A 26,533-nucleotide genomic window follows, 5' to 3' on the forward strand; every position below is an offset into this window, starting at 1 on the left:
TCAGCACAGTTTTCCTGCTGGACAGTGTGCACACATTTATGTCTATCTTGCATTTAAACAGGCCTTTTATAATTTTCCAAGAGGGCAAGCCACTCTCATAAGAAAATTAAGTGCAGCACAAGCCAAAATGAGGTGCTGTGACATAAAGCAACATCCCAGTTTGTTCCAGTGGAGACAAAGTCAGGGGTCTCAGGAGACCCCTGCAACCAGATTGCCAAAACAGTGTGCAAACAGCTCTGTAAGCATGCCATATATCCTTCTCCTTGGGGATAATTTCCAGGCTGGCTTTGCTTGGGACAAAGATCACAGCCCAGCACAGTCACTGATCCCTTTCCAGTATCTGCAGCCTTTGAAACTGCCTAGATTGGTGGCCAACCCTGATGTCCCCATTGCCTGTACAGGCCCTGCATGAACCCAGCACCTCAAGAGCCACTGCAACAAAAGCAAAGAAACGGAGTGAGGAGACCTGGATCTATTTCTTCCTCTGACACTGATCTTTGCAAAGCACATCAGCTCTGTTCCTCTTTGCTCCAAAGCTGTTGTGAGTCCTACTCTCACCAGTGTCAAGGGGAACCTTGAACTCACACAGCAGCAATTCTAAAGGCAAGGAACAGCAGCTCTGTATATATCTCTGCTTTGGCAAACAGCGATCAATGCCCTCCTGTGACTGCTGAGGGCTTCTTGTCAGGACAGGATCAGCTCTGTTTTATAGGAAACTACAGAACTTACCAAAAAAAAAAAAGAGGAGTGGGCAGATAACAAATATTTCATTGCAGTGTGCTGTAACTGAGAACCTGTGTATGTTTCTTTTTAATTGCAGCAATAAGATTGTTTTGAAATGGAAAAACAGTGTGTTTTCTTTCAAGTAAAGCCAGGGTGAAATATTTCCATGACAATCGGCTGCTGTATTCAACTATTTAAAAACACCGAAACTGGCAGCTTTATATGAAGAATTTTAGCACCTTAGCTTTCCCTGCCTGAGAAATTCTCTCTCAGAAAGTCTCCAGCATGTCTTAGTTCAGCATCTGTGAGCATTTTAGGCAAAGGAGGTACCACTGAGAAGGCAGAACCTTGCACAGCAAGGCGACAAGGCCCAAGAGATGCTCTGGGCAACAGAGGAGTCATCAGAGAAAGAAGATGGGTAGAGATGTGGGAGGAATTAATTTAGGGCAAGCATCTGCTCCTGGAACAGCGCTAGACAGGTGAGCCTTTGCTTTTTATTGCTACAAGCATCTGCCTCAGAGCACTGATTCCCAGCAGGGCTGTCAGCCCCACCTTCATGCTTGCTCAGATAAACCCATCCATTTTCTTACCCCTATAATTTTATGAATATTTTCTAATGCCAGGGAGATGGATGTATGCATCTGCCACTGATTTACTGTCTCCACCGAGACAGTGTTGCAAGTATGCTGGGGAAGGCTGGGCTCCACTTCAGTGTCTCCTTCACTCTGCAATCACGCTGCATATCTGTTGGATATTCTGTGATTCTAGATCTAAAACCCAAGTGTTGTGACCATCGAATTTTCAGCTTATCAATGCCCAGTGGGTCCTTGCACTGGAAAGCACAATCTGGGATCAGCTCCTGGCTCTTCTACTATAACTTGGAGTGAGTTCCAAATCCTAACTCTGCCTCAGCTTCCTGCTGGAGGACACCATCTCCTCAGTATGCCTTTGCAAATCATCTGCTATACTTACCTCAGTCTTTTCTTTTCCTTCCTCAATCACTCCAGCCATTGCTTTGCTAGCGTGTTCCCAGAGCCACCTTGGGCAAACAAGGACAAGGTGATGCTCCTGCTCTTATCAGCCTGCCCTACTGCTCTGACTGGCCAGGGAGGATGAGAAAGATTGGCAGTTTGTCCTTCCCCCTTCCTGCTCCAGAAAATGGGACAGAACCTGTTGGGTGCTAAGAATGCTGTTATTTTTGTCTGAGATCAGACACTGCTAAATCAGAACCCAGAGGCACAAAAGGTTTTCCACTACTTTGAAACTAATCTTTGCTTTCCGAGAATGGCTGAGGGACTGGTCCCAGCATGGTGTACCCAGCATCACCCTGGAAGTGAGGGGCTTATGTTAGCCTCTTTATAGTGAGTAAAACTGTGGGATACCCAGGGCATGAACGCGCTTTAAGTTTTGTAGGATTAAAGCAGATCCGTGCCTTGCCTTAAAGATCTTTCAGTGCTTCTCTGTGCTCACAGGAGGAACATGCTGCAAGGCTTAACTCAGCACCTTCCTCTCTTGTCTGGTGACCTGGAAATAACCATCAGCCTTAATCACTGCAAGAAGGTTGAAGCGATAGGTGAATATGGGTCAAGCTGCCAGTCAGAGCATCCTTGGCAACAGCACCAGGGCTCCCACTCTCTGACCCCACAACATCCGTGTAGATCGCTGTATGTCATCAGCACGCTGCCCTCTGTGATTGCTGCCATTTACAAGTGCTCAGGGCACCACTAGTAATTAAATCTGGAGAACAGACATCAAGGAGAGCACGGTTTGAAGATCAGTGTGGCTGAGCCTTGCACAGCAGCTCTCAAAGAAGCTGGGTTTAGGAAAGCTAAAAATCCTTCCCAGAACCATTTATTCATCAGGGTTCATCCTATAGGAGCTGGGCAGATAAGAGACAGGGGACAAGGAACAGTTAATCCTGCAGAAAAGGGTAACTCAGCTGTGCCATGGGATGGTGAGGAAGAAACCCGGTCCAGTTTGCTCATGCTTTCACCACCCTCATGATCTTCAGCAGGATTGCTCTAGATTTCTCCTGGCATCAACAAAGCCCAGGGAGACCTCGTCCTCAATCCCTTCTCTCCAGCTGTCTCCTTGGGGAACCTAGTTTAGGAACAAGTGTTTGATCCTGTTTCAGAGGAACAGCACGATGTGAAGATGTAAGAGACTGGCAGGGATGAAACTAGGGATACAGTGAGCCAAGCAGCAGCAGCTGCTGGTCTGTCTCAGCAGCAAAGTCCCCAGAACGCGGCTGGCACCAGGGACCAGCTTCCTGGCATTTCCATTTTAAAAAGGGGGTCAATCCAGACAGAGAATGCAAAGCCACCGGGGACATGGTATCTGCAAACAAATGAGGAGTCAGGCTGCTTTCCAGCCACCTCTTTCTGTTGGCATCCCTGTAAATAATGTTTAATGCATCTCCCAGTGGGCCTGACCCCTCCCCTTCTGCCAAGGACCAGATGTGCTGCATATCAATGCACACACTTAGTTATTTCAATTTTAAGAATATGATGGAATCAGTGATGCTTAAAATGTACTTGTTAATGGCACCAGTTTGCAATTTCATTTTACTTTAATATAAACCATCTGCTTTGAGCAGGCAGCAGCCTCAGGCTGAAGCTCTGCTGCCTTTATGTCTGCACAGCAGGGTCTCTGAGCTGCCACAGAGAATGCCCCACTGTTTATCCATGCATGCTGCCAGCTATGGGCTCTACCTTGCTACAGGGGTTAGCTTATCCTCAGGCTAAGTGCTGGATGCCAGGTCCTGGAGCAAAAATCTTTGTACAGAGCTGAAGGCCTTCAATTCTCTCTCTGCCATGAAGAGCAGAGATAGATTGGTGAAGTCACAAACAGAGCAGGAGCTGGGACTGGACACCACTGCCACCTTGGCAAGAAGGAGAGGAGGACAGGGCCCTGTAGGCACCAACAGTGTTCTGACAACTGTTCAGAGACACAAGGGATCCCAGTGAGAGATCCAGCGTCCTTCATGAAAGAAAGAGCCACATGTCCTGGCATTCCCCGCTAACAATGAAAGCGGGTCCCAGCAGGTGGTGCTGCCCCAAAATCTCTCATTTTAATTTCACAACCACCCCAGTAAGATCTAGCTGAGAAATGCATCCTGTGCAATGAGTTTGCTGCTGAGCACAGGGCATAGCAAAGCAATGCTATTCCCCAGGCCTGTCCAGCTCACTGCCGTTTGCAAGGCTCAGGTGTTGATGCACAGCCGTGGCATGGGGACAGAACATCACCTCTAGAGCCATCGTCACAATGCTGACCCTGGCCATGGCAAGGACAGAAAGGAGCAGTTTGAAAGGGGTCAGACGGCCTACCTGACTTCTTTACCTTCGTGGTTCCAGAAAGCTCTGTTCATTTAAAAAAAGAAAAGCAGAAAGAAAATTGAGAGAAGGGCACCTTCTCCCCTCCTACTTTTGGGCTGAGGAATTCCCTGGGCAGCCCTCACTGTCCGTCATCCATCCATTACTTCTGAAATAAATACAAGTTTAGAGCAAAACCCATTAGAAAATAAAGTGCATCTGGAGTTGAAAAACTTCTGGAAAAAACAGGATTTTTTTTTCCTCTTTTTTTTCTTACAAAAATAATCCTTTAAAAAAAAAAAAAAGAAAGAAAGAAAGAAAAGGGAGCAAGAGGACAGATAGTGTGGCTCTTGGTGTAGGGTCTACAGGGCTGTCCCATTAGGGAGAGGGATCTTAAATCCACCCTTTAGCAGGGCAAGGCAGATGCATAGACCCAGCAGGCCAGCGAGAAGCACCCCTGCCACAGCCTTGAGGCAGGAAGTCCTGCTCCGGGTGAAGGTGCCGGGCCCCATGATGCTCAGCAGGGCTGTGCTCACAGTCAGCGTGTATAGGATGGAGACTCCCGTGTTGAGGGCCACAATCTTCCCAAACTTGGCGAAAGGGGCAATGATGCAGAAGAAGAGCGGGACAGTGGCAATCACGGTGGTGACAGCACTCGAGACAATTGCTACGCCCACGTGACGGATAGCTTCAATCGTCCTCCACTGGCGGCAGGCTGTGGGGTCCTGGCAGAAGGGACAGCAGTGTTACGGGGAGCAGGGACAAGCACACAGGGCTGCAGAAATGCTTTGCACTCTGAGAGGGTGGCTTAGCTCACGGAGTCCTGGTCTGGGACACAGACACTGTGTGTGTACTTCTCGCTGTTTATGCAGTCTCTGAGCAACCAGGCAAATAGCCACGAGGTTAAAATCCAGCAGAGACTAAGTGCTGGATTTTGTGCCCCCACAGTGCCTTCCTTCAGCCACATCAGGCGGGCGTACTGCAAACAGACGCTATACCGGGGAACAGAGATCCCCAAATGTTTGTGGTGCCCATCTTCCCGAAGAGGGAAAGATGTTAGCAAGGCCAGAGGGGGCAAGTCACAAGCCAATCTGATTTTCAGAAGTTACGGGATGAGTTTAGGGCTACTCTAGGGCAGGACTGTCCTTACTGGGGCGTGAAAAAGCACTGCTTTGGACACAGGTGTGTCCAGTAGCCATTGAGAAAGGGACAAGAATGCGGGTTGGATGCTCAGCTGGGTGTACTGACTCCAGGTACATCAGCTCACATGAGCTGGAAAAGTTACCCAGGCATATTGTGAGGATGACAGGAGGCATTCCATTTTGCCCAGCACACCTTACATCCTGCATCACAGCTGGGTGGTACAAAAGACACGAGGGGAGTGTGTGCAAAGCTTTAGGAGGAAAAGAGCTCACCTCTGTGTGGTGCAGCGGCAGGTTTTCTCCTGCCAGTAGGTAGCCCTCCACCAAGTGCACGCAGTAATCGACAGAAGAGCCAACGAGGATGGACAGAGAAATGGCTTCCACAGCCCCCATTTCCCAGCCAGACCAGTACATGATGGTCACCACCAGGCAGACCACACCTGCATAAAGAAGCTCATGTTAGGCAAGTTTAGAGGACTCAGGGAGTGCTGCCCAGCCTTACTGTTACAGCTCAGTCACAGGGGATTTTGAGATCATGCCCTGAGCTCTGCATGCCAGCCAAGCTGAATGCTTTACATCCTCCCTCCTGCCCACAAAGGCGAATGCTTCCCTCACCTTCCAGCCATCCAATAATGCACTCAGACCTGCTGGGGATAGCGAAGCACCTCACTGAAATATCAGGCAAAATGACAGACTGATGCCAACCAGACTAATGAATTCAACACAAGCAAGCATGCATATGTGCACTAGATGGAAGAGGGCCCTATGTTTTGCTTGCCAGAGTTTACTCACAGCCTGAGCACATGCACAAGTTTTCTTAAAGGCATGAGTGCTGTTTGTTTGTGAGTCATGTGTGGGAGAGTAGGTGGTTTTAAAATGATAGATTTGATTTTGAAACCGGGAAGTTTAGCAACACACTTAGTCCATAATATCGTCAAATCACCAGCCAGGGAGAGGGAGCTATTTAGAAATTTGCTTCAAATACTAACAAAAACACTCAAATATTCAGCTTTTAAAATCTCCCACTGCTTGGAAACAGCAGCCATGGTGCTGATCCTTGGGAAGCAGTGCAATTGCTATTCAGGGCATGTGGGACTTTAATCACATTATTATACATAACAGGCAGGGATGGCATTTGTGTAGCTAAACCCCTTATTTAAACAAATAGAAGGGATTGTGTAGATAAAGCACACTGGGAATTAGATACACAAATCTGTTTTCCCAATGAGGATCCTATGCAGTTGTTGAGAGTTTCTCCCGTTCACCTGAGCATAGCAGGACTGAGTCCAGGAAACCAAAAGGATTTACACAGAGTAATAACAACTCAGTTCGAATCATCAGAGACTCAGCAGTGTCACAACCCACCAATCTCTGAGAAAGGGAAGGCCTGGAACACCAAGGTCAGCAATTTTACCTAAAATGCTAAGCAGCACTGGCAGCAGGAGGAGGATGTGAGTGGTGAACACTGCCACTGCAGCCACACAAATAACCAGCGAAAGGATGAGGCCATACAGGGCACTCTGCACTCCTGGAAGAGAAAGAGCCAGTTAATTGGAGCCTGGGATGATGACAGCTGGGGTAAGGGGCACTGCATCCCTGGACTCCCCACCAGCAAAGCAAATTTCCTCACTTTCTCCATTTCCCTGAACTCTATCTAGGGATTTTGACAGTATGTGCTGCTTGGAGTAGAAGATCTTAGGACTGTGCACAGTCCTAAAGGGACTGAAGATATAACACAGCATAAAATAGATCAAAGGGTGTTGTGAAGGTACATCAGAGCACTTGGATTCCTCAGGGAGAGAAACTGGACAGTCACTTGCCTATAATCTCCATGAAGATCTGCTTCCAGTGCTCACAGGTCTGGAAACCATGACGGAGAGCAGAACCCTCTGGGAAGAGCTGGAGTTGCTGCTGCAGGAATGTCTCCCATTTCAGATAATCAGCGTACGTCTGGAAGGAAGATTTCCCTTTGTAGGTTGTCTGTAAGAAGATGAACATGTTACACTTGTGTCCTGTTCTCTGATGCAGTGTATGCAAGGGTAGAGGTAGAACAAACAGCTGGAGTAGCAGGCAGAACTTAAAGGGGCAAAAAGCCACCAGCTCTTTGCCTGAACTCATGGTAAGAGCCAAGGGTGGCATAAGCAGCTACTTCTTAGCAACATGGGAGTGCAGGCATCTGTCTGCAACCAGGCACAAACACTAGCAAGCACTAATTTATGGCTGCAGATGAAAGTGGCTAGTGCAGAAAGAACAGAGCTAAGCCCCTAGAAGTCACAAGAAGAAGGTGTCCCAAGGATAGACGGTGATGCTCACTGATTCAAATGCCATGGAGATCCACTGCACCTTCCCATCCTTCACTCCCACTGCCCCGTGAGAGAGCTGTCCAGGCAACAGGTTTGGCTCAGGGATGTTCTTGCACTCAGGGTGCAACATCTGCAGAAAGGAGGAGATGCTATAACCTGGAGAGAAAGAAAGAGCAAGGAGTGGAGGACAGGACAGGGAAAGGGAGCACATGGGAACAAAGGGGAAGAAAACAAGGAAGCTGTCGGCTGCATTTGTCAGCAGCTGCTTCCCCTTGCAACTCTGACTTGTAAAAGCACTAGAGATCTCAGGATCAAAATTCTCAGCTTGAGAGGGCAGTCAGTGCTGTCAGCACTGAACAGGACATGATCACAACTCAAGCAGCACTATTGCTAACAGAGATGCAGAACAGGCATCTGCTGCTGCTGTCCTACTTGCTGGGTATTTCTCATCCTTGAAGAAACTGGCACAACAAATGGAAGCACAGGGTGAGTGGCTCGTGGAGGTGGGAGCTGTGACCTGGGCCAAGTGGAGACAAAGCTGTGAGCAGCCAGCTCAAAGAGCTGACTGCTGAGAAACACCTCTGCTCTCTGCACTGCCTGCATTTATCACCGACTGGTATGTTTGCTTTCTTGCCTCGCTTCATTAAGCTGGGACCTGAAAGTTTAGAAGCCCTTAGGAGCTATGATCCTCAGACTGAAAGGTGAGAAGCAGTGCCCACCCAGGGACCCAGGGTCTTCCCAAGGACCCCACGTACCTGAGGGCAAGCACTGAGCCCCTCCTGGCTTCACAAGCTCGGTGTTGCTGGCAATGGCTTTGCAGAGGCGACACAGGTTGCCAATCTCTTTGAAGAGGTCGAAGCTGTCATCGTAGATAACGCTGCCCTTTCACAAGGAGACACAACAACAAAAGCACCACACATGAGACACGCACACAGCAACTGGCACAAGAAGGCAGAACTTGGGCACAGAGCTTGCAATCTGCTTATTCAGACCACAGGTTCTACAGTGAACAAACCTCGCATTTTTGCCTCACCAGACAACCCAGAAAGAAACTACATTAAAAAATTATAGATACATATATCAGACAGTGTGACAGAAGTACTGATGAATACATGGCTACCAGGCCATGCCCAAACCCACTGTGGTCTGAGTAAGGAGATCACACAATTCCAGCTTTCTGTCCACTCCACTGCTTGTGTGTGGTGCTGTTCCCTCCAGAGGAAAGGAGGACAGGTTCTGCAGAGTGAACCCAAATCAGAAGGCTGAAATACATCTGCAACTGCCACAGCTAAGCATAATTCTGCTAGTGAAAGGCTGTGAATATTTCGAAGTACCTGACCTGGGGGATAAACTGCTTCTGAAAACATCACTTTTAGGAAACCTTCTCTAGAGTGCTTTGTATTTTTCCATGTTACAATCTCATAACAAAATAAACAATTATAGAAAAATATCAGTTGCTTGGATCTTGAGTTTGTAGTGACGTTTCCATACCAAGCTCAAGATGGGTTTGCTTCTAAAATTCTCAGGCAAACCAGATTTAGACTCAAGATTAGAAGGTTAGGTACTGCACTCAGAAAGGGATTTTCTGAAAAGTCTGAAGCAGTTTTAGGAAAGGACTTCTTCATCCCCATTATTTGGGAATGTTCTATACAGAGCGTGCTTCTGGCTCATCACAATGCTGCCACCTCCATCTGTTCTGATTGCTGGACCGTGCTACCTGGGCTGCAGGGAGTAACTAAATACCACCCAGGGAGACCCTTCCTTCACTCATCAGTCCCAGGCTGGCCGTTCAGCACTCGTGTACCATGTCTCCGATGACGTGGTTGTCTGAGTGCTTGGTACGATTCACCCCTCGGATGCCAAAGACGACGAACACCATGGCTCCTGTGTCCACCAGTGGTCGTACTGCTGGCTTCCCGCAGCCCGTGTTCATGCAAGGATTAAACCCAGAAGTCGCCGAGAGCCTTGCTTTGGGTGCTCCTATCAAATGCAGAAGAAAGAAAGGTTACACCTGAAGGCAAAAACCCAGCTGACTCTCAAGCATCGCCAGCAACAAGGCATGGCTGAACGGGTCCTCACTAGCTCACCTTTCTCACTGGGAACATAAAGGATGCCTTTGGTGGGTCCATCTGGGCTGGAGCTGAGAAGACAACCAGGAGGTGCCACACACACTCTGCCATGGTAGGGAGGCTTGTGCGACTGGGCAAAATACAGCTTCCTGTGCAGGAAAAAGAGTTTGTTATGGTAGGGCACGGACATGGATGATGTCTCCACAGCACTACATGGAAACAAACGTTCTCAAGGACAGAGGGAAGGGAAAAACTGCACAGCTCCAGACTCAGATCCCTAGCCATTGTGTTCTGTGTGCTGCCTGCTCAGCCCAAGGCTTCAGCTGGGTAAGGGCAACACAAAAATCAGCAATTTGTTTTTGACACAGAACGAGGCCCACAGTGACAATCCTGCCTCTGGCAAGCCTGTGACCAGTGTTAGTGGTGTTGTGGGTCTGCAAAAGAACTTGGCAAAGTGGGGCATATGTGCAGCAAAGAGGCCTAAGGCCAGGGACGTTCAGCTGAGAGCAGGGCTGGCACTGGACACGAGGCATTGTGTTTCAACCATTCAGGTCACTGTGTTTGCTGCCTGGCCATGAGTGGGCTTTGGAGGGTTACCGTGTTCGCTGCTGCTCCTTGGCGGCCACGTAGAAACTGAAGTCGAACTTCCAGCCTCTCTTGCTATCACAGGACAACGTAGTCATCATCCACTTCCTGGGGCTCGTCTGCTTAAGCAGCCCTACTGTGGACACACAAGCTGTCAGCTTCCTGGTGAAGTTACCGAAAGGCACTCTATACACCTAAGCAACGGATTAATGAAAACAGACACTTAACTCCACAGGGTTGCAGCCTGTCATATGTTAGCATCACACACTCCCCTCCTCCCAGGGCACTGGCACAACCATACAGAATGAGCACTGCAGGAAACAAACCCAGCCAGTCCCCAGCCTGCCTCCTTCCCAAGGTGTGTGTGATGGGACCCCTTGCCACCCCCATTCTTTGTGCCCAAGCTGGATGGTGGCTGCTCTGTTCAGGATGAGGGAGAAATGAAAGAGAATTCTGCTGGGGGTGTCCATGCCCAACACGTGCACAAGCAGTGCTGCCTGCTCACCAGCTGTCTGTGCACGGACAGAAGGAGGCAGTGGGAATGCAGCTGTCTCAGTTACAGTTTCTACTAAATTGAGCTCAGCTGATGATGCCAGGACTCATCTGATCCCCACAGACACCCACACTTCTGCTCTCATTTCTGACAATCACACTGCAACTGCAACAGACCAATACTGGGGCAGTGCAAGGCATCCCCTCTAGCAGTGCCTGCTAGCTTCCTTACTGCAATCCCCTTCACCCTGAGCTACCCAGGGCCCTGTGGAGTGACAGGAGGCTCTTGTGCTCACCTGAGTGCTGCACTCTTGGTAGAGGGGTCCACCATCCCTGGCCTGACTCACCTGGAATGAAGGCACCTCTCCATCTCCCGGTGACACCATCTGCCAGGGGGCAGGGATACTGGCATTGAGAGAAAATCTGTAGATGGCTGGCCTTCCTTTGCTTCTGGACTTGGAGATATACACAGTCCCCTGCAGATCTGTAGAAAACACAGGGAGGGCGTGAGGGCTTGTGGTACTGCTCATTCAGCAAACCTTACAGACGTGGGCAGCACTGGAAGAGGTTTTCTTCTGGTCTGTTGTCTCCTCTGGGCAGCAGGCACAGCCTCTGCCTTCTAGCAGCACAGCACACCTTTCAAAGGCTTTCACAAATATACACTGAGCTGCAGTAATTCCTGATGGCTTATTGATTCATGACAGCTCAGGACCTGGCCCAATAACTCTTTTATCCTCAAAATCCCCTGCAAAGCAACGTGAATTTACTCCCTTCATGGCCTGCCAACAAGGCTGTGACACAGGACAGGGACGCAAAAGCTCTGAGCTCCCACCCCTGTGCTCATACGAGGCAGACCACTGGGATTTGTCACTAGACTGTTCTGCCACCCGGATTATAGGACCCTGTACTGAAGAACAGTAGTATTGAGGGGAAGGGGCATGGTAATGATGCCCTATACATCCAGTACCAAGCCAGGGCTCAGCAGGGTGTATCAGAAGAAAATTATTCTGTATCAGTTATTCAGAGGTTGTATAATTTTTTTTTTCTTTTTTTAAAACAAATGTGGCCAAAAAATCTGTCCTTGTGCCCTGCTTACCTTGCTGCCCTGTATCAGTTATGCTCCCTTTACTTCCCCAGGGTGATCCAGAGCCTCTCTTCTTTTTCTCCAAGGATGTTCGGAAGTTGTTCTGCAAACTGTGGGGCTTTTCCTGAAACAAACCTGTCCCACAAGGTTACTCAGGGAGGAAACAGTGAATGACACAGCAAGATACCTACCATGCTAAGTATGGTGGCAATGGTTGGACTAGATTATCCTGGTCGTCTTTTCTGACCTTAATGATTCTATAATTACTGTGCATGCTACTCAGTTGAACAGGTAACACATCAGATACTTCACTACTGAATATCAAATCCCAAGCAGGGAACACAGAGCCACAGACTTCAGACTGGTCACTGGCACAGTCCCTTATGAGTAAAAGTAGTTGGTTTTGCTAGACTTGAATGCTATTTGCTCTAGCAGAAAAACTGCTAAAGCAGCTTTTCAGTACACTCAACTCCTACAGGCAACACCACCATCCTACTCAGAGTATGCACCTCCCTTCAACAGGATCCATTCAGTAGCCAATGAGCCATGAAAAACACAGCTCTCTCTTTCATGTTTCAGCTCTCCCAGCCTAGGGTCTGCAGCCTGAAGATCAGCACTCTCACCTGAGCAGGTAATGCAGGAGATGCCTTCAGCACTCAGGTTGTATTTCAGGTCTAGCAGCACCTGGATGTTGGTGTCTGGCCGGAACAGAACTGGAGCACGGCTGGCTGGGCGGAGGCGGCTGGCAAAGAATATGGACAGGAGCAAAACGAGGAGAAAGAGCCCTGCAAAGAAAAGCCCAAATAAGTGCACAGGAGACCATGCACAAACCTTCCTCTTATGATATCGTTAGCAGGGACATAGAGGAAGGAGGAGAAAGGAACAGCACTGCTGACATCAGCAGCTGAGATCTCTTGTATTGAGCCCTGTGCTTGGATAACCCCATGGGGACCTGCCATTTCAGATCTGAGTGAAAGGAGAGGGATGGAGAAGTCTCCAAGTTCCTCATGCAGTTCCCTTAGGGACTATCTGTTCTGGAAACACTCATCAACTGTGTTAGAAACTATCCATTATGCCTTCTTTCTCAATCTCTTGTCACTAATAATCACAACTTAGATACTGCCTGTGATGCTGTCAAACCCTCCAAAACCCAGGAGGATGGAATAACTTCCTTTCCTCCTTACCCACAATCACCCATCTGCTCTTCACTGCAGACCACAGCACCCAGTGCTCCAGAAGCTCCTGGAGATGAGCTATCAGATGACCTCGATTGCTCTTCTCCACAGGCAGCTGCAGATTTTCTGGCATCACAGATACCAAGGGAACATCCCCCATTTCCAGGGAGACTAGAAAGAGAGAGAAATTAAAGGCATGTGTCAGTGTCATGAATGTTTCTCATCGCTTCCTGCTCACTTTCACAACATCATCTTCTGTGATGAGCTGTATGACCCAGTGCTAAGGTGATGGGATGACATCCAGGATGTCATTGGAAACATCTTTGGCAAGTCATTGCCATGTGACAGCTACACTACTAAATGCATAGCTCATTCCAAAGCCACGCTTCAGGCTGCTCTTCCTCTGCCAGATCCCACTAACACCATGCATATGGCCACAGGGACACAGCGAGCTTTTTGGGCCAAGCAGAGTTTGTCCCTCTGTTCTACTGAGTATGTCTTGGAGCTGATTACACACAGCTCACCTCTCACTGACTGCAGAGCCAGGCTCCTGCACGATCCCTCCACTCCAGCTCAGGGATGCCTGAGGAACTGCCCCTTCCCTGCAGGTGACAAACACTCATTTGCTGCAAGGGGGCCAAGGACTGCCTGCTGTGCTGCACAGCTGACACACAAACCATGCCTGGTCACCATCCAGAACAAGCTGCTTTGTTACTTCATGAGTAACCTGATGCCCAGGGGCCCTTGGAGAAAAGCATTCTGCTGTTTGCTCAGAAGGGAAGGAGTGATTTCCATACATTACCATTGCACGTGTACCTGGCATACTAAGGAGACAGCTCTTGTGATGCAGAGCCAAAGCACAGTTGTCTACAGATCTACAGGGAAGGGATCTGTGCACTGCCATGGGACTGATGGGCTCCAGTTCCAGCTTGCTGCTAAGCGTAAAAGCTACTCACTGCCCAAACCACTTCCATCACAGTTTTAAAAGGAAGAGATCCTAACAAGTTTTAAGAGAGCATGATCCTGTAAGCACCTTTATCTTCCATCAGAGCTAGAAGGAACATCTCCTGCTAACAAGTGATATGGCATTTTTAGGCCCTTTTTTTTCAGATTGCCTGTGTTGTCCACGCAAGTCATTGCCCTTTCCTTGCCATAGGGAGAAGGTGCTTTGAAGAAGTGATGCCTGAGAATAGCATTCTTTGCCTGCTTCTCAAATGCAATGCTCTGGGCAGTAGGAAAGAGGGGAAGATATCCTTTACTTGAAGGTGAGCTGTCCTGGTACTAGGGATTAGATGTTTCATGGCTACATCCATTTGGCAATTAGTGATTCCAGACAGAAAATACAATTCATGTTAGACCCAAGAGGTTCAGCAAAGCAGTGAGCAAGCCATGCATCCACAGCTGCTGCAGATCTCAAGGTAGCTTGCAGCCACAAGAGAATGCAGACCCTACAACCTTCTGTGATAGCACTACCTCCTGCTTAAAAGTAAGGAAACTGAGGAACAACCCAGAAAAGCTCCAGGACAAAAAGGTCAGTGTGGTCACCCTGATGGCCCTACACAACAGGCACATACCAGGCTCCTCCTCCACGCTGAGCAGTGGGATGTCATCATCGAGGTAAGGCAGCGTCTCTTGGCCTGCTCTGGAGATGCCCTCTGAGGCAACGAAGAGATCCTCAGCCAGGTGCAAAGCACTCTTCTTGGTGCACTTCTGACTGCAGCTGGGTTGGGAAAGGGAAGGACACAAAGGCGTGAGCTTTGAGTCAGGTACCCTGCAAACAGTTACCACCGGTCTCCTTCTGCAAGAAGGAAAACAACAGCAGCCTGCTCCAATTACTTGGAAAGGCAACAAGAGGCAATGCTGTGTTCTATTTCCATTGCTAAATGCTGAGAGGTCAGGGGCTGAGCTGCTATGGCAAAGCAGCAGCAGTCTGGGCTGAATAAACAGAGCTGAGCCGCACACACTGGGCGCTGAGTGAAATTTCAGCAGTTCATCTCCCTGCTAATGAATTAAATCAGGCCAGGTCATCTGCACTGCTAAAGAGCAAGGGAAGGGAAATGTGCTGACTTCCAAACAGGAATCTGCATGCACTGCTTGTGTTCACAGGCAAGAGCAACTCTGGTCTGCCTGCCGTGCTGGGCTTGTGCGTCCACAGCTCAGGGATGAGGCTCTGCCCTGAGGACACAGATGGCTCCCATACTCCATGAGATTCAACAAAGAGAAACGACTGACGTTGCTGAGTCCGCCCCTGGAGTGGCATGTGTGCTTACCCCAAGGGGAATGAAAGTGGGACCTGATCCTTCAATTTTTGCTCTCATCTTTAAATTTCTTTTATGTTAGAGACTATCAGTGAATGGGGAAGTCAAGGAGGATGAGAATGACAGGACTGGGTAAGGATTTGCATGCTGTCTTGATCATGTGCTCCACAACAACTTCTCACTCACAAAACTCAGGGCTCACCTGGTTTGGCAGGAGTTCTCTAGTGGGGACACATAAAGAGTCCATATTCCAAGAGCAGCTGGCATGGTGAAGAGCACAGCCACCCAGCAGCAGGACACAATCAGAGACATAAAGAGTCCAAAGTCATGCACAGCTGGGATCTACATGAAGAGAACAGAGAATTGGGATCAGGGAGGGAGATGCAGAGAGACAAAAAGATATCTGGAGGAACCTGAAAATAGCTCATGCTGATCTTAGTCATAGTCAGCAAACTTGGGACGAAGCTGAGTCAGAGCCTGGCAGCTTCCCTCTCTTACAGGGCCTGTGACAGGAATAGAGAGCCCCCAGTCCCACAACTGCAGCATACCTGAGAGAAGATGTTGGCAGCATAAGCTGCAGCCGTGGTCAGGGAAGTGAAGAAGGTGGCCTTCCCTGCTGTCTGGATAGTGTGGATCATGCGCAGCCGCAGGTCTTTGAGGTGGGTGGCTTGGCGGTAGGTGTTGATGAACACAAAGACATCATCAACCCCTAGGGAAAAGAAAGGAGGGAGAGTTTGGTACTGTGCTCACGCTATAGGGGCATGCGCTGAGATTCTCATTTCCCCTGAGCTTCTGATCTGAAGATCTCCCACTTACAGATAATGGAGGCAACAGGCTTGAAAATCTGATTTATATTTGTCTCCAACACCCTCCTCTCTTCTGCATGCAGAAGTTACGGCAAGGCAGCACAGGTAGATCTGAACAAGAACATGCTTACCAATCCCCACAATGACAAAGGCAGCCACACCATTGAGTATGCCCAAGTACTGGATCCCAAAAACGACGTGGTACAGGAACAGAGCCACCAGACAGCTCAGTCCAATACTGGCGATGCCAAAGAATGACAGGAACACTGCAGGAGGAAAGCAAGATGGAAAAAACACCAGTGATGGCAGGGAGAACAGTCACCTCCCATCTGCCCTGCTGGGGCACTGATGGGGCACACTGGGCTCTGAGCCTACCTGAGCAGGAGGTAAGGATGTAAACCAGGACAGCTATGCAGCTACTGCTGATGAAGGCTAGCAACATGTCGTTGTTGAATGTCCTCCTCACTTCATAGTCAAACAAATCCGTCCCTCCATACAGCACCTGGACTTTGCTAGGGTGGGAAGATGGAAAGGAAGATTAGGCAGAGTTGAGTGCAAAGGGAGCAGAGTGAGGGGATTTAACAAAGCACATCATCTCCCCTGGGGCCAAATAATGTCACTGCTCCCATGAACTCTATAAACTGCTCAGAGCAGCAAGAGCAGGTTGGACTAGATTGCCGCTGGAGGTGAAATTCGCACAAGAAGGGAGAAAAATAAAAGCAGGTCCAATATTTTTAGAATGCTTCCAGTGTATGGTGGGTCTGTGGCACTAATAGACTTCCCGCTGTCAGCAAACAGCTTCTGAAGCTTCCAAAGCTGATTCCATCTAGAATCCTAATCATTGCTTTTTATGTTAAGCACAAAGGTAATAACCAGCGGATGCAGGCAGAGTTAGAGCTCATCAGGAACCATATGATTTAGCAGCCTCTGCTTCTGGAAGCAGACTCTGAGCAGAAGTAATCCAAGACAATTTAAGTAGGAGTACCACTGCATCATAGGAGACAACGGAATCCGAGCTTCGGAACTGAGTCTCAGCCCCAGTTCCATTTTGGCTTCCACTAGCTGCAGCCCACAGTGCCAGCCCATTGCTGAGAACACTGAGGATGCTTTCAGGGCTAACAAGAGCTGGCTGCATTTCACTCTGCTTTTGAAGATCAGTGTCCCTTCATTCTGGGAACTATTGAGATTCAGAGCAGTAGAGAGCTGGAGACCAAGAAGTTGCAGTGCCTTCCCCCAGCTCTCCGGATACTGGTCTACCCTTTTTCTTTGACCTCTGTTTTACTCTTTCTCTTCCACAAGCACAGAGCAAAGCTCTCTTCAACAAGAGTCCTGCAGACCAGGTGGTGAAATATGTCTGCATTTCCTGAAACAGACTTTGCCCACAGGTTGATGCCTTGACTAAGGGCCACTTCACTCCCTGCATCAGACCAGCTGAGGCCAAATTTAGAGCAGGAACACAGAGTAGAAGCTCTGCTGGAGTCAGTGGAATTGAATTTGTGAGATGGAAGCAAACAGACCTTGCATCAGACAGAGGCTGAGCAGAAAGGCAGGCACTAGATTCAATCTTTGCCTTGCTGTCACCATCTCTGATGTCCCTGACATGCTGCTGCAGTAGGAAGTGGCACTGAAGGAAAGTGTGTAAATGGTTTTCTGCTCACCACTTCCACTCACAGCACTGTGCCAGAGCCCGACTTCGAAGATATTTTTACTCCTTCCTCCAACCACCCCTTTAGTGCCATAGCAAGCATTCTCTTCTTCAGCCTCTATCCTTCCTGCCCTTGCCTCCTCCCTGCCTGCACACACTCTCACCTCGTGGACTGCTTGGCCAGCATGGCCACGTAGGTGACGACAAAGTTCTGGAACTTGTGGCGCTGCTCCTCCCAACGATCCTCCACTGAGTAGTAGTTGGGCAGTGGTGCCCCAAAGAGGATCTCGCTTCGTAGCAGGGAGCTCTTCTTGTTCTCAGCAGACAAACCCTCATCTACATACCAGTAGAACTCGGGGTGGGTCATGGCCAGCTCCAAGGACCCTGCAGGAGAAAAGCACCACGCGTGTTAGGTCCTGCTGAGCTTGGCAAGGCGCAGGGGCTAGCAAAGGAGAGCTGGGACTGTAGTCACTGACTATGGTAATACAATTAATTGCACATGAAAGAAAAGATCAGGAAGTTAAGACATAAGGAGCAGACTCCATTTCTTTAAGCACGTCATGAAGACCAGAGCAAGCCAGTTCTGCCTCCAGAACCCAAGTTCGCTTGAGTTCATGCCAGAAAAACTCAGAACCAGGCTCTTTCCTGTTTTGGTAACAGTAACAGAACTATTACTCACACTGGAGCAGATGGAGCTCAGCCTTTGCCTGCTCCCAGCATGGCTCCTGGACAGTTACCAGCTACATCCTGTGCTGGGGAGACAGATGGATGCTCCATCCCACAACCGCATCACACCCACAGCCTTCTTATGATTCACCTCCTCACCACCTCTGCTCTGCTGGAGGGGCATCCTGCAGGGTACTGAGCTGGGAGGAGGAGGTAGGGCCTTCCTCCTCTTCTCCTTACAGACAGCTGGTGACTCACAAGCTGCCTTTCATGCTGCAAAGCAGCCCACAGACTCTTTCTTCTGTTCCGCAGTGCAGGGAAGCTCATCCCTATTGTCTGTCCAAGGCCTGATATTCTTCCAATTCTTCTCTTTCACGTGAGAGAAGGACTGGAAGGCAACTGTACAATGTATGATTCCCCTTCACTTGGCCTTGCTGCTCGCCTACCGAGGTCTGTGTGACACGGTTTAGTGGGCATGGTGTGGATGGGTTGATGGTTGTACTGGATGATCTTAGTGGTCTTTTTCAGCCTTTACGATTTCACGACTCTACGTATACTCTGACCTCACCAGCCCTGGCCCACAGCACTCGGCTCACCTTGGATATCAGCAAGGTCTTGTCCCATACCATCATAGTAAATCTTCCCTCCTCTCTCCGTGGGAAAGAAGTAAGTCATGAGGGAGCTGGGAGGGGAACAGTAGGAGTAGGAGCCCAAGGGCAGGTCCTTAAGGACCTCGTGGGGCTTCCAGCAGAACTCCCGGAAGCGAGGGTGATCCATGATCTTACGTTCAACCTCATGGATGGTAACCAGGCGCTCTGTGGTGAAGATGTTATTCTCAGAGTCTCCCCGGGCCAGAAAGATGAGCTCAATGCGCCAATGCGCGTGCGCCTGCGTGTTGGCACTGATGTAAGTGTTGGAGTAGTCCCAGCGTGGGGCTCCCCTCGTGACACGGGACGTCTCGTTTCCTGGGTGTGGGTGGGCACGGGGCTCAAGGGAGCGAGTCCTGCCCTGCGGGGCGCTGCGCTTGGCCCGCGTGCTGACCTGCAGGTGGGAAGCGTTGAGGTGCAGCTGTTGGAGCTGCTCAAAGATGAGCCTCTGCAGGGTTTCGGAGGTGAAGTCAGCCAGGTCACGGCGGTTCCTCCCCCACGACCCAAACTGGGACTTGAGGGCCAAGGTGAGCGCGTCGAAGCGCTGCGAGGACTCGTGGTTACGGATCTCAAAGGCGTTGTAGGAGATATCAATGTCCAGTGCTGGGTAGTGGAGGAACATGATAACAGCGAGCACAGCAGGGATGGCGCAGCCCAGGAAAAGGATGAAACCAGCGCAGTATGGGTTGGTAAATATCCAGCCTACGATATTCCAGAAGCCACTGACTGGCAGCGTGACACGCAGAGGCCTGACCCTGCAGGAGCTTTTGCCACACAACAGAGCACCCTCCCGCCTCTTCCTTGAGCTGAAGGCAACCTCTTCATCCTCCTCATCCAGCCAGGCGTCCTGCAACAAGGGGTCATCCTCTGTGTCCATGTCCAGCGCCTGCGGGAAGGGGAGAGAAGTGGTCAGCAGTGCTCCTGCAATTGGGTCACCAGGCCCAGCTGTGGAGTTATCAGGCCCAGATGTGGGTGCAAAGGATCACTTAGGGTCTGAGCAACAGAGCTGGGGATCTCCCAACCCTGCACCCTTGACAATAACACACGAGTCCTTTTGGATCATGCAGATTCATCATAACCATTATAAGAGCAGCTGTTCATGGAGCACCCCACGGCTCATTTAACAGAGGAACCGGAGCAGGAGGAGTTCAAACAACAGTCACAGGGCCCTGTGGGGCTCTGTGTGGCTCCAGGGACACCAGCATAGCGATGCCAGGGGCTTCACAGTGTGTTAATTAATTAGAGAACCTGGTTCTCATGCTCAGGAACAGCTCAAGCTACTACATGAAAACACAAGAGACTCTATCCTCTTCTCATTAGAACAGACAATAGATTTTCCCCCAGGTATTCATAGCTGCATTTCCCACAAAGCACGCACTGTACACACATAGAAAGCTCATGCACTTGTGCCCGTAGACGTGGACGTCAGCATAGACTGATCCCACAGAGCTGCCTGTAACCCTACAGGAGCCCCATTCAGCAGAGCAGGAAGGGAAAGGCTGGACAACCCCGGGGTCAGGCAAGGATCTCCAAGAGATCTCCTCAGCCCTGCTGCTGTTTCTGTTGTTAATGAAGTGGTACAGAACATCCAGATTGCAAAAGCAGACGCAGCCCCCAGGAAGCAAGCAAGAAACTCCTTCCCGGATTAGCTCACACTTGGGCAGGATAGAAAAGGACTCAAACTGGGAAGTGCTCTCTTTGCTGAACTCTCAGCCTTCCCTCATGCCTTTCCTTGCTCTAGAAAGGTTAGAAGGAAGCTCGTTGGTTCTGGGCTCCATGATAAAATCATACAATCATTAAGACTGGAAAAGAGCTCTAAGATCACCAAGTCTGACCCCAACCCACCCCCACCACATCTCTCAGTGCCACGTCTCCATGCTCCAGGGAGCAGCAGTGGTCCCCAAGAACAACACCCAGCACAGTGCCATGCCTTCCTGCAAAGTCTCACACCCCTCTCCCTGGATGAACACATTCAATTCGTTGCTCCACTTTGAGAGCTGCGAGCAATTTACACACAGGCCAGAAGCAATTTAAGAGCTTTACTCCTAGCCAGTGTTTCTATTAAACAGGATTTCTATCTGCAGGCAGATGAATTGCCAGCTCCCCTTAACTCCGAGTCCTCAGGAAAAGCAAGGCAACAGAAATCCTCTCTGGCAGAAGAGGGATGTGTAAAGAAGCAAAAGTCACAGTGATCCCTCACTCAGGGCAGCCTGGAGGAAGCCTATGGCTTTGCAGGATTTATTCTGCTCTGGATAGCACCTGCAGGACAGCACTGCCAGCCCACGGAGAACCTCTGAGCTCAGGATCCGTGCTCCTGCCCACACTGAGGGAAGCACCAATGCCCACCAGTGGCTTTAATCTGCAGCTGGAATCGCCTCGCAGCACAGTGACTTCCACTGCACCCAGCTGCCCTTCCTCTCACAACCCTGGGCTCCCCTTCAAGAGAAGGGAGTTGCTGCAAGACCTGATTAAGCATATTTAGTCTCTTTTTAGAAAGAAAGAGAGGTAAAGGGCCATAGTAATTTCCTATTTCTTGAGCTAGTGAGGAGAAGGAGGAAGAAGATTGTAATCCTGAAACAGAAGAGCCTGCATGTGACAAGAAAGGGAAGCAAGAGAGACTGAGATAGTAATGAGCCACCTGAAGCAGTATCATGCCATCGTCTTTTTTAACCAAAATCTAGATCTTCAATTAAAGGAAAAGGATCAGACCAGAGCTGTCTCTCCTGGCTCTCCCCACTCACTCTCATGGCAGCTGCAAAACCCCACTTCAACAGGCAGGCACCCCCAACATACGAAGGCCACAGCATGCTATACCCTATCTAAAATCCTTGTACAAATTCTGATGCAAACCCCAATGCATCTGGAAAAGCCCCAGGATTGTCTGCACTCACATCAGATCCGAGTCAGGGCTGTGGAGGGCTCACGCCGTGCTCCTGGCAAGAGAAGGCTGTGCTATCCTGAAGGGAACAGCCTCTCCTCGTGTGCATCTGTGTGCATCCTGCCCTGGTTCCAGCACAGCTCTGAACTCCCTTCAAAAGAGTTTACTGCATGATTTGGCTGCAAAGCCAGACATAGCCCACTTAGCACTGCCCCTGGGACTCGTCTGGTCCTACCGCCTTCGTCAGATCCTGCCTGGGTCAGGATGAAAGCTTCTGCAACCCAACACACAGCAAATGGAATCGGCAGGGGAGATAAACCCTGAAATCGGCCAGAAGCAGTGAAATGCATTTTCTCTGCTCGAATTTTACTTGGGGCTGGCCTCATTCCCCTCCCCCACCTTCCATACTACCCAGGGATGGCCAATGCTGAAGCACAGCCCAATTACTTTTTCACTTTCAGGATTTGTGCACCTAATCCTGCAGCTCCAACCAAAGCTCTGATTTACTTTCGAGTTGGAAGGAAAAAAGGGTAAGAATGCTCCCAGAAGCTCTTTCGTCGGAGAAGAGACCCTGACAGCCTCCTGGGGTAGGCACTGAGATTTGTTGGACTTCCCCCTGCCCAGTCCTAAGCAAAGGGTCACATAACTGCTCCAAAAGCAGGCAGGACTCTGCAGAACAAGCAGAAAAACCTCCTGTAAGTGTTAACTGGAGATCTCCCACTGCCCCTGTGTGGCATGTTCAGCTTCCCAAGTCCATGCCATTGAAGGCAGATGGGACAGAACCCCAAAGCCATGTTAGAGACAACTCCCTTATAGCCTGAGGTACTCCACTAGTGACTGGCCAAGTCTGATGTAACTCCATTTACTAACAGCCCTTTGGGCCCAACCCATCAGCCAATTGCTCACCCTTCACACTGCATTTTTGTTTGGCTGTATGCTGGACATTTTGTCCAGAAAGATATTATGAGAAATAGTATTGGAAAGCTTTACTGAAATCCAAAATGATAACATGAAAACACAACCACCCTTTACACTGAGCCCTCTGGGTTGAGACTGACAGGCAGTGTCAGCACGCAGCCCAGATGCCACAAAGCCTGATCTGAAGATGTGGGCTCAGAAAAGCCATTGCAGAAAAGAGGCACGTGGCCATGAAGAGACTCACACCTTCCACTGGCACACCCACAGCTTTATAGAAGGGTCCAACAACGCCAGGATCCAGCTGCCAACTTGCTCTGCCTCTTCATAGCCATGGCAGCACTGTGGACCAGAAAGAAGATAAGGGTGGTCTCCTTGTCAGAGCTATTTTTTTTTCAGTAGCAATGGGCTCTGCTGCCCAAAGGAGCACAGAGGCCAGCTCACACCAGATCTGAGCTCCACTCTCAGCCTGAACACCGGGCATCAGCACTGCACAGCCCAGGGGATGACTGTCATGGATGAACCACAGATGAGAGGGACGTGGTCAGCAGGCAGCACTGGTGGCAGGTGGACGGTTGGACTGGATGATCCTGGAGATCTTTTCCAACACCAATGACTCTATGATCCTAACACCTCCATCTCTGCACTCCCTGCTCAGCAATTTAACCAAGACATCCCTCATGCCTTGCTGCACCCTCCCAGTCTGACTGGAGTAATGAATGAAACTTTTAAAATACTGCAGGGCTCGGAGCACAGGGTTGAAATAACGATGTCTCCTGCGAGCCTGGGACATAGCAAGACAGAAGGGACAAACCCGAACCTGGGAGGGCTAAGATTAGCAAGAATTTGGTCCCTGCCTGCAGATGGGGGAATCCAGCTCAGACTCCATCAGCCCTGGGGGTGTTGTCACTCACTAGCACCCCAACCAGGCAAACCACCCATGATAATTCTTTCTTTCTGATGAATTCCAGGATAGAAGAAAGTCATTGACAAGCCAGGGAGAGGCAGTGACAGATGAGGAAGCTAATTACATCCGACCTGACTAATTAATGCCAACTTTCAGATTAAAAAATCCTCACCAGTGTTCCATTTCAATTACTCAGTTGTTCCTTCTCAGAGGAAAAAAGAAGCCCTGTGCATCAGCGAGCAAGAGAGAAAAAAGGAAAGAAAGCACAAGGCTAGAAGGGGAGGGAAGACAATTTCTGTAATATGGGAGATTCCTATCGACAAAATAATTAAACTTCACATTTGTTTCTCCCGTGGGCAAAGCTTTCACAGCACAGCCAGCAGCTCTGTGATCCTATTTGTATTCCTGAAAACTCACAGAGTTCCTACCAAAGGCAGCTTTCGGCCCCTTTATGAGCTATGTAAAGTTCCTCTAAGAGGGAGAGAAACGGGCTCTGTGCTTGCAAAATCATCCTAAGAGCATCCAGCTGCTGGAAAAAAGCCGCATCTCTAATGATGTGCATTCAGTAGCCGGGATGGACAAAGAGCCTCCCAGCCCCTGTCATGCTGAAGGATGCAGTACTGAGCTCTGGCCACGCAAAGTGGCTGCAGGGCATCATTAATGTATATCCACTCCAAAGCAGCGCTCTGCAGCAACGCTGAGACTCAGGACCCAGAGTTTTCCACTGTGCTTGTGTCAACAAGACTGCTGGGGAAGTACTGGTTACACAAACAACAAAGAAGGGCTGTCTCGGGTCCCTGCTCTCCCTTTATCAACACAGCTGTGACCGAGTGCTGTGATGCCCTCTGCCAACACACACAAGTCTCTCATGAGTGCAAAAACTGAGGTGGCAGGAGGTACGAGGTGCAACTTCTGGCTCCCTAATTGGAGGTCTGACTTACAGAGGTGCTGCACTCCCAGAAAAGCAAAGCAGGCTCAGGGCATCTCACACTGGGCTCCTGACCCTGAATCTCCTGGAACTCTCCTGCAAACAGCAGCTTAATTCAGCCTGAGGACACAGCTCAGAGCCTGTCTCAGTGTGATACCAGCCTGGAGATGCACACCATACTAAAAGATATTGGTTCAACTGCTGCCTGGGCTGCCTCCTCCATTATTAACCAAACAGATCTTTTCCAGCTGCACAGCACAATGCAGTGACAAGGTTTTCATCTCTTTTCTTTCCGGGCCCTTTGCATTTTCCCTTCCCTCCTTTAGAAGATGCACAAAACCACTGCCTGACCTCAGCACTTTGCAGATCAGAACGACATCAGGACCCAACAGTGCTGTTGGGATTGCAGTGTAACGATGGGGAAGACAAAATAAGTTCAACAACATGATTTTATATATCTACATATAGCTCTATTCTCTGCAATTTCATGTGCCCATAGGAGACAAGGTAATAGATGGGGCTGTACGGAGGGTGGAGGACTGGCAGAGCTTTGTGCAGGAAATCAGCACCAACTCACACAGTGCCCCTTTCTGGCTGCTGACTATCTGAGCCCTCACAGAGGCTCTCACCGTGGCTCAGAAAAGCACCTGGCAGAGGAAGGAAGCAGTGGGTTCCACTGACCTGTGCCACCGAGCTCTCCTGACAGCACCTGCCTGCTGCTCCAGGTGCCTGGCAAGCACTGATTAGGCCTATTCATAATTACAAGCCAAAAACAGTGAGGAAAGATTAGCTGCAAAGTCAAGCACTCACCAGTCAGGAAATGCCAAAATCAGGGCTGACACAGCATCCTTAATTTGCTCTCCTTCTGCAAACGCTTTGCAGCGCAGTTTTTCTTCCAAGCCCAGCACCCAAACACGGGGGCTCTGACCTCTGCCAGTGCATGCAATGGATGATGCTTCCCCAGCCCAGCAGCCATTCGCTGCCTTGTTCTCTCCTCATTGTGCAGCGTGAGGTCTCACGCCTCATTTCCTGCACGCTGCTCCAGCCTGGTAGCTCAGAGGCACAATTATTAATTTCCTCGTGAGCTTTTTCAGAGCTGCCTCTCCCAACAGTAGCTGAAGGCTGAACACACAGAGCTGAACCCAATCATCTCTGAGGAGGGGGTGGTGCAGCACCCATCTGGCAGGTGCAGGTGATCGGGAGATCAGAAGGATAAAAGAAAAAACGAAGAGACATTTGTATGTTTGAAACAACAAGATACCCAATTTTTTAGAGAGCGCAGAACGGCACAGATGTGCAACAAACTGCAAACTCCACACTTTGTTCTGCAAGCATAATTTGAGCGGAAGCATCGAGCGTAACCGTGCAACATAACCTCAGTGCTGGATGAAGACATCCAACCTCTGCAACGAGCCCATTTCATGGAGCTGTGTTAACCCCTGCCCTGCCAGCCTGGACTTGGGACACCCTGGGAATGCCTAGGAGTGACAGAGATGGCACGGACATCAGCTCCCCCAGCTCCTTCTACCTCCAGAACAGCCACACAAACAAAGGATGGGCTGGAGGAAGAGAATGCAATGTCAGCATGTGGAGAAAAAGGAGAGGGATTGGTTGAAGAGGTGCGATCCACACAGCGGTGTGCAGCAAAAACAACATCTTTGTTGCTTTCTGAGATTGTAGGAATCATTACAGTCAGAAAACACCTCTCACACCCCCAAATCCAACCCCAGCCCACCCCCACCATGCCCACCGACCACATCCCTCGGTGACATTTTCCAAAGAACTCCAAAAAAGGACACACACAGCTCCCCAAAATGCTTGCACTGCCACACTGGCACTATTTCAAGAACGAGGTCACTGGGGTTTGCTTGCATTTGTTGCCCCAGAGGTAAACCAACACAAGAACTTGACCAACACACGTGAAGAAAATTCATTTCCTGAGAAAATAATTTGCTCGTGCTTATTGCAACTAACGACTGCGGGTGTTGGCAGACAGCTC

The 26,533-nt window shown here is 49.7% G+C and overlaps 1 protein-coding gene across 2 annotated transcripts; it reads right to left on the bottom strand.

Annotated features, from left to right (window-relative positions):
* Positions 1 to 471: 471 nt before the first annotated feature.
* On the bottom strand, positions 472 to 25,656 carry DISP3 (dispatched RND transporter family member 3). Of its 2 annotated transcripts, XM_010722902.3 has the most exons (21): positions 25,345 to 25,656; positions 18,856 to 19,792; positions 17,758 to 17,977; positions 16,324 to 16,460; positions 16,080 to 16,214; positions 15,691 to 15,851; positions 15,345 to 15,484; positions 14,459 to 14,604; positions 12,894 to 13,055; positions 12,333 to 12,494; positions 11,722 to 11,844; positions 10,973 to 11,109; positions 10,146 to 10,327; positions 9,567 to 9,697; positions 9,284 to 9,459; positions 8,235 to 8,361; positions 7,490 to 7,635; positions 6,997 to 7,156; positions 6,591 to 6,704; positions 5,450 to 5,616; positions 472 to 4,759 (listed from the first exon to the last, which is right to left on the bottom strand). In XM_010722902.3, exons 2-21 carry the CDS (start codon positions 19,781 to 19,783, stop codon positions 4,397 to 4,399), a joined length of 4,017 nt encoding a protein of 1,338 aa, XP_010721204.1. In that variant the 5' UTR covers positions 19,784 to 19,792; positions 25,345 to 25,656; the 3' UTR covers positions 472 to 4,396. The 2 variants fall into 2 exon arrangements, with proteins under 2 accessions (XP_010721204.1, XP_010721208.1); XM_010722906.3 differs by lacking the exon at positions 12,894 to 13,055.
* Positions 25,657 to 26,533: the final 877 nt, after the last annotated feature.

Source organism: Meleagris gallopavo, chromosome 23, assembly GCF_000146605.3.
Source record: "Meleagris gallopavo isolate NT-WF06-2002-E0010 breed Aviagen turkey brand Nicholas breeding stock chromosome 23, Turkey_5.1, whole genome shotgun sequence".
Lineage (NCBI taxonomy): Eukaryota > Metazoa > Chordata > Aves > Galliformes > Phasianidae > Meleagris > Meleagris gallopavo.

Coding starts and splice junctions, on each gene's coding strand:
- DISP3 (XM_010722902.3), bottom strand. CDS start 19,783: ATGGACACAGAGGATGACCCCTTGTTGCAGGACGCCTGGCTGGATGAG. Junction 8,362..9,283: donor ACCACGTCATCGGAGACATG/GTACACGAGTGC, acceptor TCCTTGTGAAAG/GGCAGCGTTATCTACGATGA. Junction 7,636..8,234: donor GGCTCAGTGCTTGCCCTCAG/GTACGTGGGGTC, acceptor CTTTCTCTCCAG/GTTATAGCATCTCCTCCTTT.